This window comes from Juglans microcarpa x Juglans regia, chromosome 1D, assembly GCF_004785595.1.
Source record: "Juglans microcarpa x Juglans regia isolate MS1-56 chromosome 1D, Jm3101_v1.0, whole genome shotgun sequence".
Lineage (NCBI taxonomy): Eukaryota > Viridiplantae > Streptophyta > Magnoliopsida > Fagales > Juglandaceae > Juglans > Juglans microcarpa x Juglans regia.
The window spans coordinates 46,851,290-46,864,266 of record NC_054594.1 but is presented as its reverse complement, the minus strand read 5'-3'; the positions used below and the strand labels follow the sequence as shown (position 1 = coordinate 46,864,266).

General features: G+C 37.3%; 2 protein-coding genes and 1 long non-coding RNA gene across 4 annotated transcripts; 1 reads left to right on the top strand and 2 right to left on the bottom strand.

The window, feature by feature from the left end:
* Positions 1 to 77: 77 nt before the first annotated feature.
* On the bottom strand, positions 78 to 6,672 carry LOC121264565 (mitochondrial import inner membrane translocase subunit TIM14-1-like). The gene is given in 4 exon segments (XM_041167808.1): positions 78 to 549; positions 552 to 601; positions 2,145 to 2,323; positions 6,577 to 6,672. Coding segments are annotated over 4 exon segments (333 nt in total). The 5' UTR covers positions 6,580 to 6,672; the 3' UTR covers positions 78 to 448.
* A 989-nt stretch (positions 6,673 to 7,661) lies between these two features.
* Positions 7,662 to 12,648, bottom strand: LOC121264526 (protein IQ-DOMAIN 1-like). 2 transcript variants are annotated; one of them, XM_041167760.1, is made up of 6 exons: positions 12,517 to 12,648; positions 11,830 to 11,994; positions 11,395 to 11,727; positions 10,609 to 10,836; positions 10,000 to 10,119; positions 7,662 to 8,661 (listed from the first exon to the last, which is right to left on the bottom strand). In XM_041167760.1, the coding sequence occupies exons 2-6, from the start codon at positions 11,902 to 11,904 to the stop codon at positions 7,936 to 7,938; spliced, it is 1,482 nt and encodes a 493-aa protein (XP_041023694.1). In that variant the 5' UTR covers positions 11,905 to 11,994; positions 12,517 to 12,648; the 3' UTR covers positions 7,662 to 7,935. The 2 variants fall into 2 exon arrangements, with proteins under 2 accessions (XP_041023694.1, XP_041023685.1); XM_041167751.1 differs by having other exon boundaries at positions 11,830 to 11,921.
* Positions 9,641 to 10,105, top strand: LOC121264573. Its single transcript, XR_005940528.1, has 2 exons — positions 9,641 to 9,889; positions 9,927 to 10,105. It is a non-coding gene; the product is annotated as an uncharacterized LOC121264573 (long non-coding RNA).
* Positions 12,649 to 12,977: the final 329 nt, after the last annotated feature.

Genomic DNA, 12,977 nt, shown 5'->3' with positions numbered 1-12,977 from the left:
TTCAACTTTTAACTTTAATCTCAATTCATTTCATCTCAATTGATCTGTGAAAACAAACGACGTCGATGAAAAATAGGTAATATAGTTGACATCCATTAAAATTAAGCTCTAATTATAAGGCAGCACACATGCAATCCTCGCCAAATTTTGAATTGTCTAGTTTTCTTCCATATTATGCAGCGGAACATGATAAATTAATCTCTGAATTATCTTACAAGCATATATGGCTGACAATCGATGAGGGTACAAAGATTAGGGAGTAATCTAGCTCTTCCGTAAAAGGCAGAAGAATGACGACAAGCAATGTCTGGGAATTCCATTCCTGGACCTCAAAATAGGCACAAAGGTTGATGGGCAAGCATGACCTTTAAAAGTTAAAGATTATGAATGAAAGGAAAGGACAATTTTCGTTCGTTGGATTGCAAAATCAAAGAATCTTTCAATAGGATTAGAACGCAGATCCACTACTCTTTGTCTTTCCAAGCATCACATCTTTAGCTTCATTAATTTTGGAAGCTAGGTAATGGCTACCACCTGCATCAGTATAAGGACCATGACTCTTCTATGTGCTTCTTTGACCTTATCCGGGGTTGCATTCTCTCTGTTAAACCATATGAAAGAATAATGGTTTTCATCCAATACAAAAGGTAGAAAAACAAATTCGTAATAGGATGGGTAAATAAAACTAGGCTGTGAACAAAACAGGAAGTGGCAATAAAAAAAGGAGGTGCCAGAGGTGAAACAAACCGATATACAGCATGAGATCAGCAGCATTAGTTACTAAGATTGTTTGACTGAGTCACAACAGTAACTTTTTGTAACATTAAAAAATGGGAAGCCCGTTTTTGGATCTTGAACAATCCTTAATATAAAATGGAACTACAGAACTGAATCCCATAACATGTCAGTTCCAGCATGTTTATGACCCATAGCCCACAGATAAAAACCACTAATATAATCAGATCCTTATACTGCCAAAACTTGTTCTTAGCTCTCCAAGTCTTCTGAGAAATCTTAGGACTTTTTCTAACTACAACATTCTAACAGGCAACCAAAAAAATGACATTCTAGCCTTGTTAAGTTTACAAAATTATGAATTTCATAAGTTCGTCTTTACCCGATTACTACAACTAGGTTCTCACTTTTGATGTATTCGCTTAATCCAAGTAATTACTTTATCCATGTTAAGTAACAGTTTAGAAATTTGTCTCGACTAACAAAATTCTTGGAGAGGAAGGGTTGTGGATTTTTTGGCCAACTAGCAAGGCATCTGAGGTAACACTCAAATTGTAGCTATGTGGAAGATGATATTGATCTGTCTATGGTGGTGCATATGGATGGAGAGGAATGGCGAAGTTTTGAGAATCGTGAATGGACAATGGATAAGATTATAACTTTATTTCTTCATACTTTATTCCATTGATTGATTGTAATAGACTTTAATGGCATGAACGTACATGATTTTTTTGTATCTTTAGACACTCATGCATAGGTGTAGCTCTTGTATATGTCCCATATACTTGGCTTTGCCTATTTTAATAAAATTCTTATTAACTGATAAAAAAAACTAACAAGATTTTTGAATCCGCCCTTTAGTGCACTCAACATGATTCATGCAACCCTTTTTCTTTCCTCTAAGTCTCAAGTATATATGTTGCCAATCTTTGAAGCTAGCTTACACACAATTACAAAGGAACAGGGCGGGGAGTGAGCAGAGAAGTATTACCTTTAACAGAAACAAATTGACATCAGAATAATTCTTCTTGCAAACCTATGATAAGTAAAACAACAAATAAAAAGAAAAAACTTCACGAGTGAAATACCTCTGAAATACGCTCCCCCTTGACTTAACAACGACAATATTTCTTCACAGACTACAAAAAGCATAAAACATGGCTTAAAAAAACTCTTAAGGGATTTTTGTTCAGACAAATCCTGCCATGCATGTTGGTTTTAAAATATGACATCAATACTTTCTCTTCATTTTTCTGCTGATGGATCAGCTTAGTCCTAAATATTACAACAGCAATAAACACCAGCCATAATGATCTAGAACATGGCAGTTGTAGTTACATGGCTCTGAGTATAGATGGGCAATAAGGTTGTCCTTACATATCCAGTTGCAAGAAAGAAGTGATAATTACCTAATACCAAGAATAAGAGCTGCTTCCCTTTTCGTCATTGTTGGCTGGAAACCACCTTCATAGAATTTGCGCATTCTGGGTTTTGGTGGGCGTGCCTTAAATGTTTGCCAAGCCTGGATTCCATATCTACCAGCAAGAGCAGCAGCAGCTACTGCAAGCCCAGCTAGAAACGGTGTAGCCTGATAAAGATCAAGTAATAAATTAGTTCTAAACTTGAGCAATACAAGGACATCAAGTAATAAATTAGTTCTCAACTTGAGCAATACAAAGACCTAAGTTGCAACTGATAGAAAAGGTTTTACGCAGCTCAAATACAATTAAACAAGTTCAGGTCCAAACTCCTTCCAACTTGGAAGCGCCCCAGTTCATCCAAATGCCATGCTCCAGATCATGACAAAGGAGTGTTTCTTCCATTTCACTGAAAGAAATAATACACTGTATGAATGGAAAAAAGACAGGCTTTTTAGGAGCCCCATCATGTCCCAATATGTGAAACGCAAAGAATGGTCTCTTAACAAATAAGGGAAGCTCTGACCAGAGTAATTACCGGGAACTTCAAACTATATTTGCACTAGCCAAAGACCCCGGAACCACCATATGAACCATACAAAATATCCCTTCCAACGATTACCAAAGGTTTCCCATGCCTCACTACTCAAAGCATTCATTATTTTTCTGTGATTTTCATTTCTCGAGTAGTGAACCGAATGGATAATACTCTTAGCTTACGAATGTATGAATCTTATTAAAGAACTAGCTTTGCACATGCGAATCTTTATCAAACAACACTACCAGTGTCCTTTTTTTTCTCGAATATACCCAAATCAAGATAATAAGCCAAAGCACAATTCTCCACGGCTGGTCAATTACACATAGAAAACAATTGTACAGTTCAATTTAACATCCCAATACCGTTTATTACTAGTTCGATAAAACTCCTCAAACAGCACCATTTCGGGGTAACAATTTTCTGATTGGGATCAAACATGTAGATTCCCAGTCCAAGGGAGTGTTTGATTGGCAGAGCCAGAGTGTAAATCCGTTTCCCTTGCATACCCGTAATACATCAAACTGACACAGAAAAGCTAAACAAACACGCGCGCGCACAGCAACAAACAAAGCTCGAAGTCAGAACATGTTAGAGTCCTCTTATATATGTTGTTGTAAGGAAGGAGATGAGGAAATGGGATGGCTGCTGCCGTGTAATGGAATGATGTTTGTTGTTGTAATAAGGAATGTGGAGGAGATGAATTGTTACGATTGCAGTAATGAAACAGAGGGCACACAAGCTGTTTGATAAATTGCTCAAGAGAATTGTACTGCTACGTGAGTACTTGAGGGCTCCCAAACCTCCTTACAAATATTCCTCAACAAATTCAAGATTCAAGATAATTCTCCCAAAGGATTTCCCACTACATATACACGAGCCACACCTCTAATTGACCATAACCAACTAAGCCCATGGGCCACTAAACAAATTAACAACTCAAATACAATAAAAAAACTAATTTGGAGACCCATCAAACCCAACCCAACTTAATTGGGTTCATTACATTATCCACCCCTTTAAAGAATCTTGTCCTCAAGGTTCAAGATTGAAATATTGATGCAACTTTATGGTATTGGTTCCAATTTAGCATTTCATACTCAGCTTGCTTCTTCTCCACCCCTTGCCAACAGCTACTTATGTCTTCATTGCCATGGAGTCTTCTCTCCCTCCAAGGAACCTTATCCTCAAAGTTAATAAAAATGGCGTAATTGTCACCCACACTCTAAGATAATTTTTTTTTTTTTTTTATTGGTAAAGATGATAAGAATATTGAAAGGTATAGGATAGTATAGAAGAGTATAGATTGCAGGCTCTATGCAATCTTCTGAGATCAAAATCCAATCCTCATCCATGCACCAAAATCATTCTGAATCATATATCAAACATAATGCCTAGGGGTGTAACCGGTCCGGTTTTGGACAAAATCTAAGACCGAACCGGTATATACCGGTTTTGCATTTTTCAAAACCAATTACGCACCGGTTACCCTCCTAAACCGGTACTTCCGGTTTTATCAATTTCCAATCCGGTCCGGTTTTTCAGTTTTTTTAAAATGTAAGTTTGACAGTTTGTAATTAAAAGTTTGTTTAAAAAAAAAAAACAGATTTACAAAATATGTTTTATACTTTTATTACAAAAATTTGTTTTAACTTTTACTAAAAAAACCTGTTTTACTAGAAACTACTTAAATAAAAAAATCTGTTTTACTGCAAAAAATCTGATTAATTAAAATCTGATTTCCAAAAAACTGTTTTACTAAAAAAATATGCTACAAGCTTATAAATATAACTAGTACAAAAACTGGAAAAAGCTCATAAATATAACTACTACAAGCTTATAAATATAACTACTACAAGCTTAGTAATTACACATCTGGTCCGGTCCAGTTCGGTTTTCCGGTTCAAATTTACACTCCTAATAATGCCAAGCTTCCCAATCACATCAACGGTGAGGAAGCCTCACACGTCCACTGCCGATCTACTCCCTGGTCCGAGGTCCTTCCTTCCCATTCTCCGGCCACTGTCTCCGGCGCTCCCTCTCACCAGCCTCAGGTCTTACCCCTTTCTCAAGCATTTCTTCAAACAGGTTCTCTACTCTAACCACCTTCCCACACTCAGCTATTTCTACAAGAGAAGTGTACCTTGCATCATATTCCTGAAAGTGTACACACAAATATACCTTATCCACGAGAGTGTAGAAAAAATAACGAGAAATGCTTGAGTGAATGGATTTAAAAGGGAAATCAAGAGTCTCTTGTTGATGGTGCTCCTTTAAGTCTGCTTTGAACTTCCAACATAAATGTGCAAGCATTTGATCTTGAAAGCGTACAAACAGTTGTTTCCTTGCATGAAACTCGAGGTAGCTTGAATGGCATCCCAAAATGCCCTTTCTCTAGAAGACGAACTCAATATTTTCTCCCTCTCTCTCATGCATGCCAATGCGCACCCAGAAAACAAACACTCACAATATCTCGCTCTCTTCTGCCTCTCACTAGCTCGATCTTGCGACTGAACGAATGTGTGTTTGAAGACCAATTTTTCTTGGAGAAGAGCATCATCATCGAAACAAACACCATCCCAGGTCCCGCTTCTAAATTGAGTCTGGGATCCTTTGCAAAGACAGATATGTGGAAGACCACAATGGTCTATTTTGTCGGTGATGTTTCTTGAGGGTTGATCTTGAAGACTCTCCCATGAAGTCCGAAATTGGTTCTGATTCTGCAATTTCTCGCCTAGGTTGATAGCGGCGGAATCCTCTCTTGGCTTCAAAGAACTACTGAAAACAAAGAGAAACGGAACATTCTCCCCCTTCAATCGGACAACATTTTTTTCTTCATTTACTACCGATTTTTGCATTTCTTTGATTAAATCCGTAGAATCTCCCGAATCAAAGATGGGCTCTTCATCCTTCGCGCCATTTTCATCATCCATCCAACTGAGATGACTAGAATCAGATATTCCAAATATGGGATTGGCACCCTCAGGAGTTACGGCCATATCTATACCATTTTTTTTTTACGATTCCATTTTCTTCCTGCACAAACAATGATTGTGAATCGTCGATTGAAGCCGTAACTACTTCCTTCTCTTCCACCAATTTTTTTGAGCCGAAGTCTTCACTAACTACGACATTTCCTCCAGGACACTCAACAACAGACTTAGATTCTTCTTCGTCCACCTGGTATTCAACAACTACTGACCTCAGTTTCCTAACCTTTAATCTCACTAATTTTTCCATAACATTGTACCAATTAGTAATATTGTTCTGTCTTACCACCCAATGAAGCATCATATCTATCAAGTTGTTAAAGTTGTTATTAAACCCCTGAAGACTCTTTTCATTAGCGTCTACCCGCCGCTGTAAAGCCTCTTGTTGCTGCTCGAAAATAATTCATCCTCCATGGATCGTCGACTCTAGATACCACTTGTTAGAGTCCTCATATATGTTGTTGTAAGGAAGGAGATGAGGAAATGGGATAGCTGTTGCTGTGTAATGGAATGATGTTTGTTGTTGTAATAAGGAATGTGGAGGAGATGAATTGTTATGAAACAGAGGGCACACAAGCTGTTTGATAAATTGCTTAAGAGAATTGTATTGCTACGGGAGTACTTCAATGGCTCTCAAACCTCCTTACAAATATTCCTCAACAAATTCCAGATTCAAGATAATTCTCCCACAAGGACTCCCCACTACATATACTCGAGTCACACCTCTAATAGACCATAACCAACTAAACCCATGGGCCACTAAACAAATTGCAACTCAAATACAATAAAAAGTAAACTAATTTGGAGGCCCATCAAGCCCGGCCCAACTTAATTGGGTTCATTACAGAACAAATTGTGAAAATATTGAAACGAGAAATGAGAGTCTGTTGCTTACCATTTTGTGTGATATCGGAATATGAAGCAGAGTTCCAACGTCTCATTTCAGGATTATTTTTTTTTTGGGGAGGGGGGTCTATGGAAGGAAAGTTGAACGTCGTGCTTCGTTAATTTTTTTTCTTTTTCTTTTTATTTTGAGCGGTGCTACTCTACCGCCTGAGTAGCACCGCTCATTGTTACCGACAGGTGATTTGTATTTTTTTTTTCATTTTTTCATTCACATTTTTTTATTATATTTAAATATTTTTAAAAAATAAAAAAAATACACCACTACATTTAAAATCACTTCCTTAATCATTAAGTAAAAATAAAAAATAAATTTTTTTCTCAAGCAGTCAAGAATGGCCGTAACCCTTAGGCGGCAAAACAGCTTTATTCTTTTATTTTTGTCTGAGCGACGTATGCGCTACTCGTAGCTTCGTTTATTTTCATAATTCCTATCAATTTATCTCATCTTATTTAATCATTACAATTTTATCAAATTTTCATACAAAATAAAATAAATAATTTAACTTTTTCAAATTTCAAAACAAAAATAATATTAAAAAAATATATTCTAACAATATTTTATTTTATTTTTAACTTTAATCTCATCTCTTCTACAAAAATAAACTAAGCCTATTCTTTTTTGTCAGGTGAAATAATTTCCATTTGGCTCCGTCCGATGACCGATATAAAAGTAATTTCATAAACTGATATATCTTGCTATAATTTATCAAATTATAAAACTTTTATTGTAATGCAGATGTGACGACTCACATAGTATTACGTCAATTTATAAAATTACTTTTGTATAATGGCTTTGTGGGTGTAACACTCTTCCTTAAAAAAAAAAAAAAAAAACTTGTCTTTCTTCCTTAAAATATGTAAAATATTTATGCTCGAACAATTAGAAAAATAAAAAATCGTCCAAGTTATGCTTTATTCCATCATTTTAGTAGGGATGCTGGAAACCATAAAGCATGTCCATGACACGAACATGGTGAAACAGTTTTGTGTCACAATCTCAAGAAACGTAATGTGAATGAAACAGAAGCAAGAAAATGAAAGAAATTAATTCTCAGAGGACAACGACAACAGATACGAGAATTTGTTGCCATAGACTATAATCATTCCCAAACCAATCCCATAATGATACATGACATCTAACAAGAGCAAATTTTCAGCAGAAGAAAAATATTTTGAGTGAGAACAAGAAGAGTAACGCTCTTTTTTTATTCATTCTTCCTTCGCACCAATAACAGAAAGCAGTCGCTGGAGAATGGGATGATGAAAGATCAAAAGTTGCAACTCGTGTTTTATTCAATCTTCTTCATTTGCACTCGGCCTAAACTCACAATTTTATTGTCCCCCCGTACTACCTGCTCCCATCATTGTTAACGTTATCTCCTGAAGCTGCTCCAATGTCCTTAACGGGAGTAGAATGCACCTTACCAGGAGGACTAGAATGCATTCTTGGTCCACCTGGGGAGGCTGAGAATGAGAGCCGCTTCTTTACAGAACTTGCTGATCCCTTCTCTGGTGTCCCATTTTTCTCTGATCCTAATGGACTTGGCAGCCGGGACCTGGCCTTCGCCGATTGTGTTGGTGCCATGTAACTTGGAACTGCAGGTGAGCTCGTAAGGCTCTCATCATCCCTCAATGATGAACCTCCAATGCTGTGCCTCCGGCAGCGATCTGATTGGACACTAAGCATACTTCTCATATCATCGTCCCCGCTCCAGCCACTACCCTTGGGGCTTTGTAGCTTTCTCCTCCCAGTTACAGATGACAAAGATGGTGCCATAGAAGGGGGAGTTGAAGTGGATTGTCGACTGTGTGGTCGGCTTGATTTTTGGCCAGTAGGGGAAGGCTTATTATCTTGGCTAAGATAGCGACGAGAATAAGCTTTGGTGATTTCTCCAACAGAAATGACACGGCTTGCAGCACTTTTTACAGATACAAGGTCACTGTGATCCATTGTACTTTGGCTCTCCCACGGACGGGCCGCCATCCAACGCTCTAACCAACCCCAACCCCAATGAGGATTGTTCAGATCCATAAATGTTGAGTTTGCAGATTTAGAGGAATTCGCCAAGATTCGCTGTTTGGAAAAATTAACATGCAGTTTAGCTCCCATATTATAGTTTGAAATCAGATTGGAAAATTAATACTTTTGTGAGTGTGGAATGCAAGTATATATAGCACTTCAGACAAGCATCTATGTTTATTATTTTAAAAACATACAATGAGAGGAATGAGAGGCACAATTTTAGTCATCTCCACAACACGCCCAATTCTAAAGTCAGTTGCTCCAACAACAACTGACTTGAAATGATTTTTTAACTTTTCCAAATGGTATTCGATAGAAGATGATAACAAGAGCATTTACACTTCAACATTCACCGGTAAAATACACTGCAGAAAACATGTAATCATTGTGGCCATGGATCAGTGAAAAGCTCTATTTTACTACAAAGCCTGGTAATATCAAGATCACCAGCACACTTGAACCTCGTCAACAGTTGCAGTTCTAGTCCTTCAGGAAGTTAATAGAAAACGAACATCACTCTCGTGCTGGTGTTGCATTTTGAACTCAGATACAAAATTGTATAAGATTTCTATAAAGAGTGCACAATAGGTCTATAGTTTAAAAGGCAACTTCCCATTTAGTTTACTCACCATTGGAGTTGGTAGAAGAATTTAAATCTCCCATGGGAGAAGCACTCGAGTTAATTAACCATATGTAAGAGACAAATTACTTGTTTAACATTGAGTTATCATCATCATGATCAAAATCTTTGTCAGTCTATAGAAATAAGATGAACGATAAGATCCCAAGGGAACCATTTTTAAGGAAGCAACAAAAGTAGATCCTAAGAAGAATAAATTGATGCATCTTGGGTGGTGACACAAATTACCAAGCCAAAAAAGCAATACATCTTGAGGTTACATGGGACTTACAAAACCCTTTATACATGCACGTGTGGACCCAACAACTCATCATTAAACTTTTGCCACAAGCATGAGAGACTTGGAAATCTGACATTATTTCCTAAATCAATTTTAACCATCAAGGACAACCAAAACAACTGCAAAACCTATAACTTGTAAGCTCAACTTCTTTTAGAGGGTTTTTACATATATATATATATATATATATATTTTTATATATGTATAAATCTTTTAAAGGATTAACAAGTAGAAGGCAAAGGAATAAGAAAGAGAACAATAAAGGCAGGAAGTACAAGACATTACAAATTCTTTGGAATTTACCTGTCATTGGTAGCCTAAAATACATTTAGATCACCTGTGCCCTTTACTGGTCACAGGTTTTTTTTTTTTTTTATAAGTCTTTACTGGTCACAGTTAATAAGAATTTGATTCATCAAAGTTGAAATTAGATTTCCAGAGTTGACATGATAAGAAGAAGAGTCCCTACCTGATGTGAGAATGCATAAGCCAACGACCTTTCTCTTCGTATAGCAGCTTCTTGCCTGCTCTGTAGTTTCGCTTCTACTTGCTCCTTAGATTGTGTGCTATCATCCCAGTCTTCTACCATCTGTTTCAGAAGTGTTACACTTCAAGCCGTACAATAAAAATCACAATAAAAGGCAAGAATGGAGAGGTTCCTTTAAAGATCAAAAGAAAAGGCTTCTATTGTATAAAAATGAATTAACAGATATTGCCTAACGAAAAGAATCCACTGTATAAATATCGTGTCTTGGATAGAGTGAAAAAACACCTAAAACAGCCAAAGATTGAGAAGACGAAAGCCTTGAAGTTGGGAAGTCAGGTGAAAAAATGTAAAAAGCATAATCGTACTCCAAATTTTGACCAAAATCACATGCCATTTGATCAATCCAAACACAAGCCAAAAAAGAAAGGACAACAACACTCGCTCATAAAAAGGCAAGTAAACCACAAACCTTAAGGCAAAGCCTATGTGGGAAAACAACAGTTGAGTTACGTATTCAGTAAACCCATGATTCTGCACTACAGTTCCATTAAAAAAAAAGAAAAAAAAAGTGGTAAGAGTGGGAGCACTTACAGAGTTTCTCAACTTCTCAAGCTCTTTCTCACTTTTCTGTTGTAGCTGCCGTTGGAGAGCCTGGTTCTCCTCTGATATTCTCGTTCTCCTTGTGCGAATCTGAAACTGTACATGAGCAAGTGTCTGCATGTATTTTAATGTGGTAGCTGCTTGGTGTTTGACAGATTGCCCTTGTATCAATGATTTCAGTCTCACCAACCCCCTTAAAGCCTGCAATGCTCTCCTTGCCTGAGAGACCCAGTAGTAAAAACCAATTTATATATGCAGATTTTTTTTACATATGCAATATTTTGGAGCTTATGGTTGCAAATCACTACATACTATAGCTCCCTAAAACATAAAAGAATGCCTTTTCAAAATGCTAGGAACATTTGATGAGAATATTGACACAAATGTTGGGTCGACACCACAAACTATAAATCTTTTCCCAGAAAAGGAAATCAATTCAGTACCAAGACCATTGCCATTGCCATTGCCATTGCCATTAAATGCAATATGTTAAAATCTGCTCAAATTAATGAAACATACAACACTTAACGTATTCCCAAGCACTCGTGCCAAATAAATGACCATGGAACAGTGACAGGGGAAAACAACTTAAGTAACCATAAATTATGCACATAAGCGGTCACAATTGCTCCGCATTTGCCAAAACTAATAAAGAAGTCACTCATACATGTGGGAAATAAAACCTCTAATTTCAGATGAATAGTAATATAAGCATCGTTACTAAAATGCGAAATGATATGTACCAACCCTTGTGGTCTATGTGAGAAGAACCCATACCAAGTATCCACGAAATGCAGTCTGAATCTTGATAGCTGCAACTTCCTCCAATCTTCCAGAGGAACAGGTAACACTAGTGAGACGTACAACCTCTGCAGCAGCCTGAGCAGCTGCAACAGCTGCCTCTGCAGCCACAGCAGTGGCAATCGCCACCGAATATGCATGCTTATTCTGTTCATGCTCAGTTTCTGTTAACTTCACATCTTCAACGGGAGGAGAAGTAGGAATGGCAAGAGGAGGAGCGGGAATAGTCAATGCAGTTTCTTCGGATGAAGAAACTGGAGCCCGTTTCTTGAGCTTCCCAAAACAACTTTTCTTTGGTTTATGGGTTTTCTGCAAAACAGATAGAAAGTAGTTTAATTGCAATCTACTCTTTGTTAAAATAATTGAAAACAAATCTAATCGCAATAAACATGGATAAAAAACCATTCAAACCTTCTCTTTCTTGTCTTTGGGATGAGAACAGAGAGCTGCCTTCACCGCATAAAACCAGCTCCCTTTCTTCTCCATTCTCTCTGCTCATTCACCTTAGGGAAAGCAAAGCAAAGTATAAAGTTTTAGTCCCTCGGGAGTTCAAATGAACCAAGTTTCTCAAACCCACTGCAATTCAAACGAACCAATATATGACACGTACATGAATTTATACTTCCATAAAAAATAAAAATAAAAACAAAGAAAATTGATTCATCAACTTGTACAAAGAAACAACCAAAACCTAGGAGATAAAGCCTTCAGGAAAGTGAAGACTTTAAAGGATGTTAAAACTACAAGACGCAGATCTGACCAACGCCAATGGAAAGCCATTATTGAGAGGGAGAGGAAAAGTAAAAAAAAAAAAAAAAATAGTTAACATTAAGAACCATCCAGTCAAACGAATAAAAACGTAAACTTTCCGCCAATTAAATACTCCAACCCAACAAATGGTGCAAGATCCAAAAGCCAGAGTGGCAAAAGATTTCCACAGAAAACAACAAAACCCCGATCAAATTATCCAATTTATGATCATTTTCAGACGAGCCCACTTACAGAGATACACGCACAGAACCCACGTAAATGAGTACAAAAATAGACAAATTTATATACCATAACCAAACGCGGAAACAGTACAAAACATTCTAATACCTCTGCAAGGAGTTCCAGGATCTCGACTGATTAAAGAACTCTCTCTTCCGATAGGAAGAAAACATCCAGAGGACTTGATGATGAACACGCGTCCTCTGTGAACAAAGAGTGAAAGAGGAGAGAGAGAGAGAGAGAGACAGGAGGGAAAGGGGGACCAGATCTTCCCGAAGAAATATTTCAACTGTGGTACTGGAATAATAACAGCTTGGCGGAGGTTGGCGAGGGTGGGCCAACAGGCAACAGGTTGTGCTTGCTATTATAAGATCTCAAAACAGCGGCAAATAGAGCAACAAATCGACAGGAAAAAGGACAAGGCCTTTGCTGTTTTTGTTTCTGGTTTCTTTTGGGTTTGCTTTCTTGGAAAACAAGTACAATGGGTAGTTAATGTTATTTAAGGATAATGATGTGTCCAGGTGGTAGTTTCACTCTTCAGCCAATCGCAAACTGTCACGTAAATACGT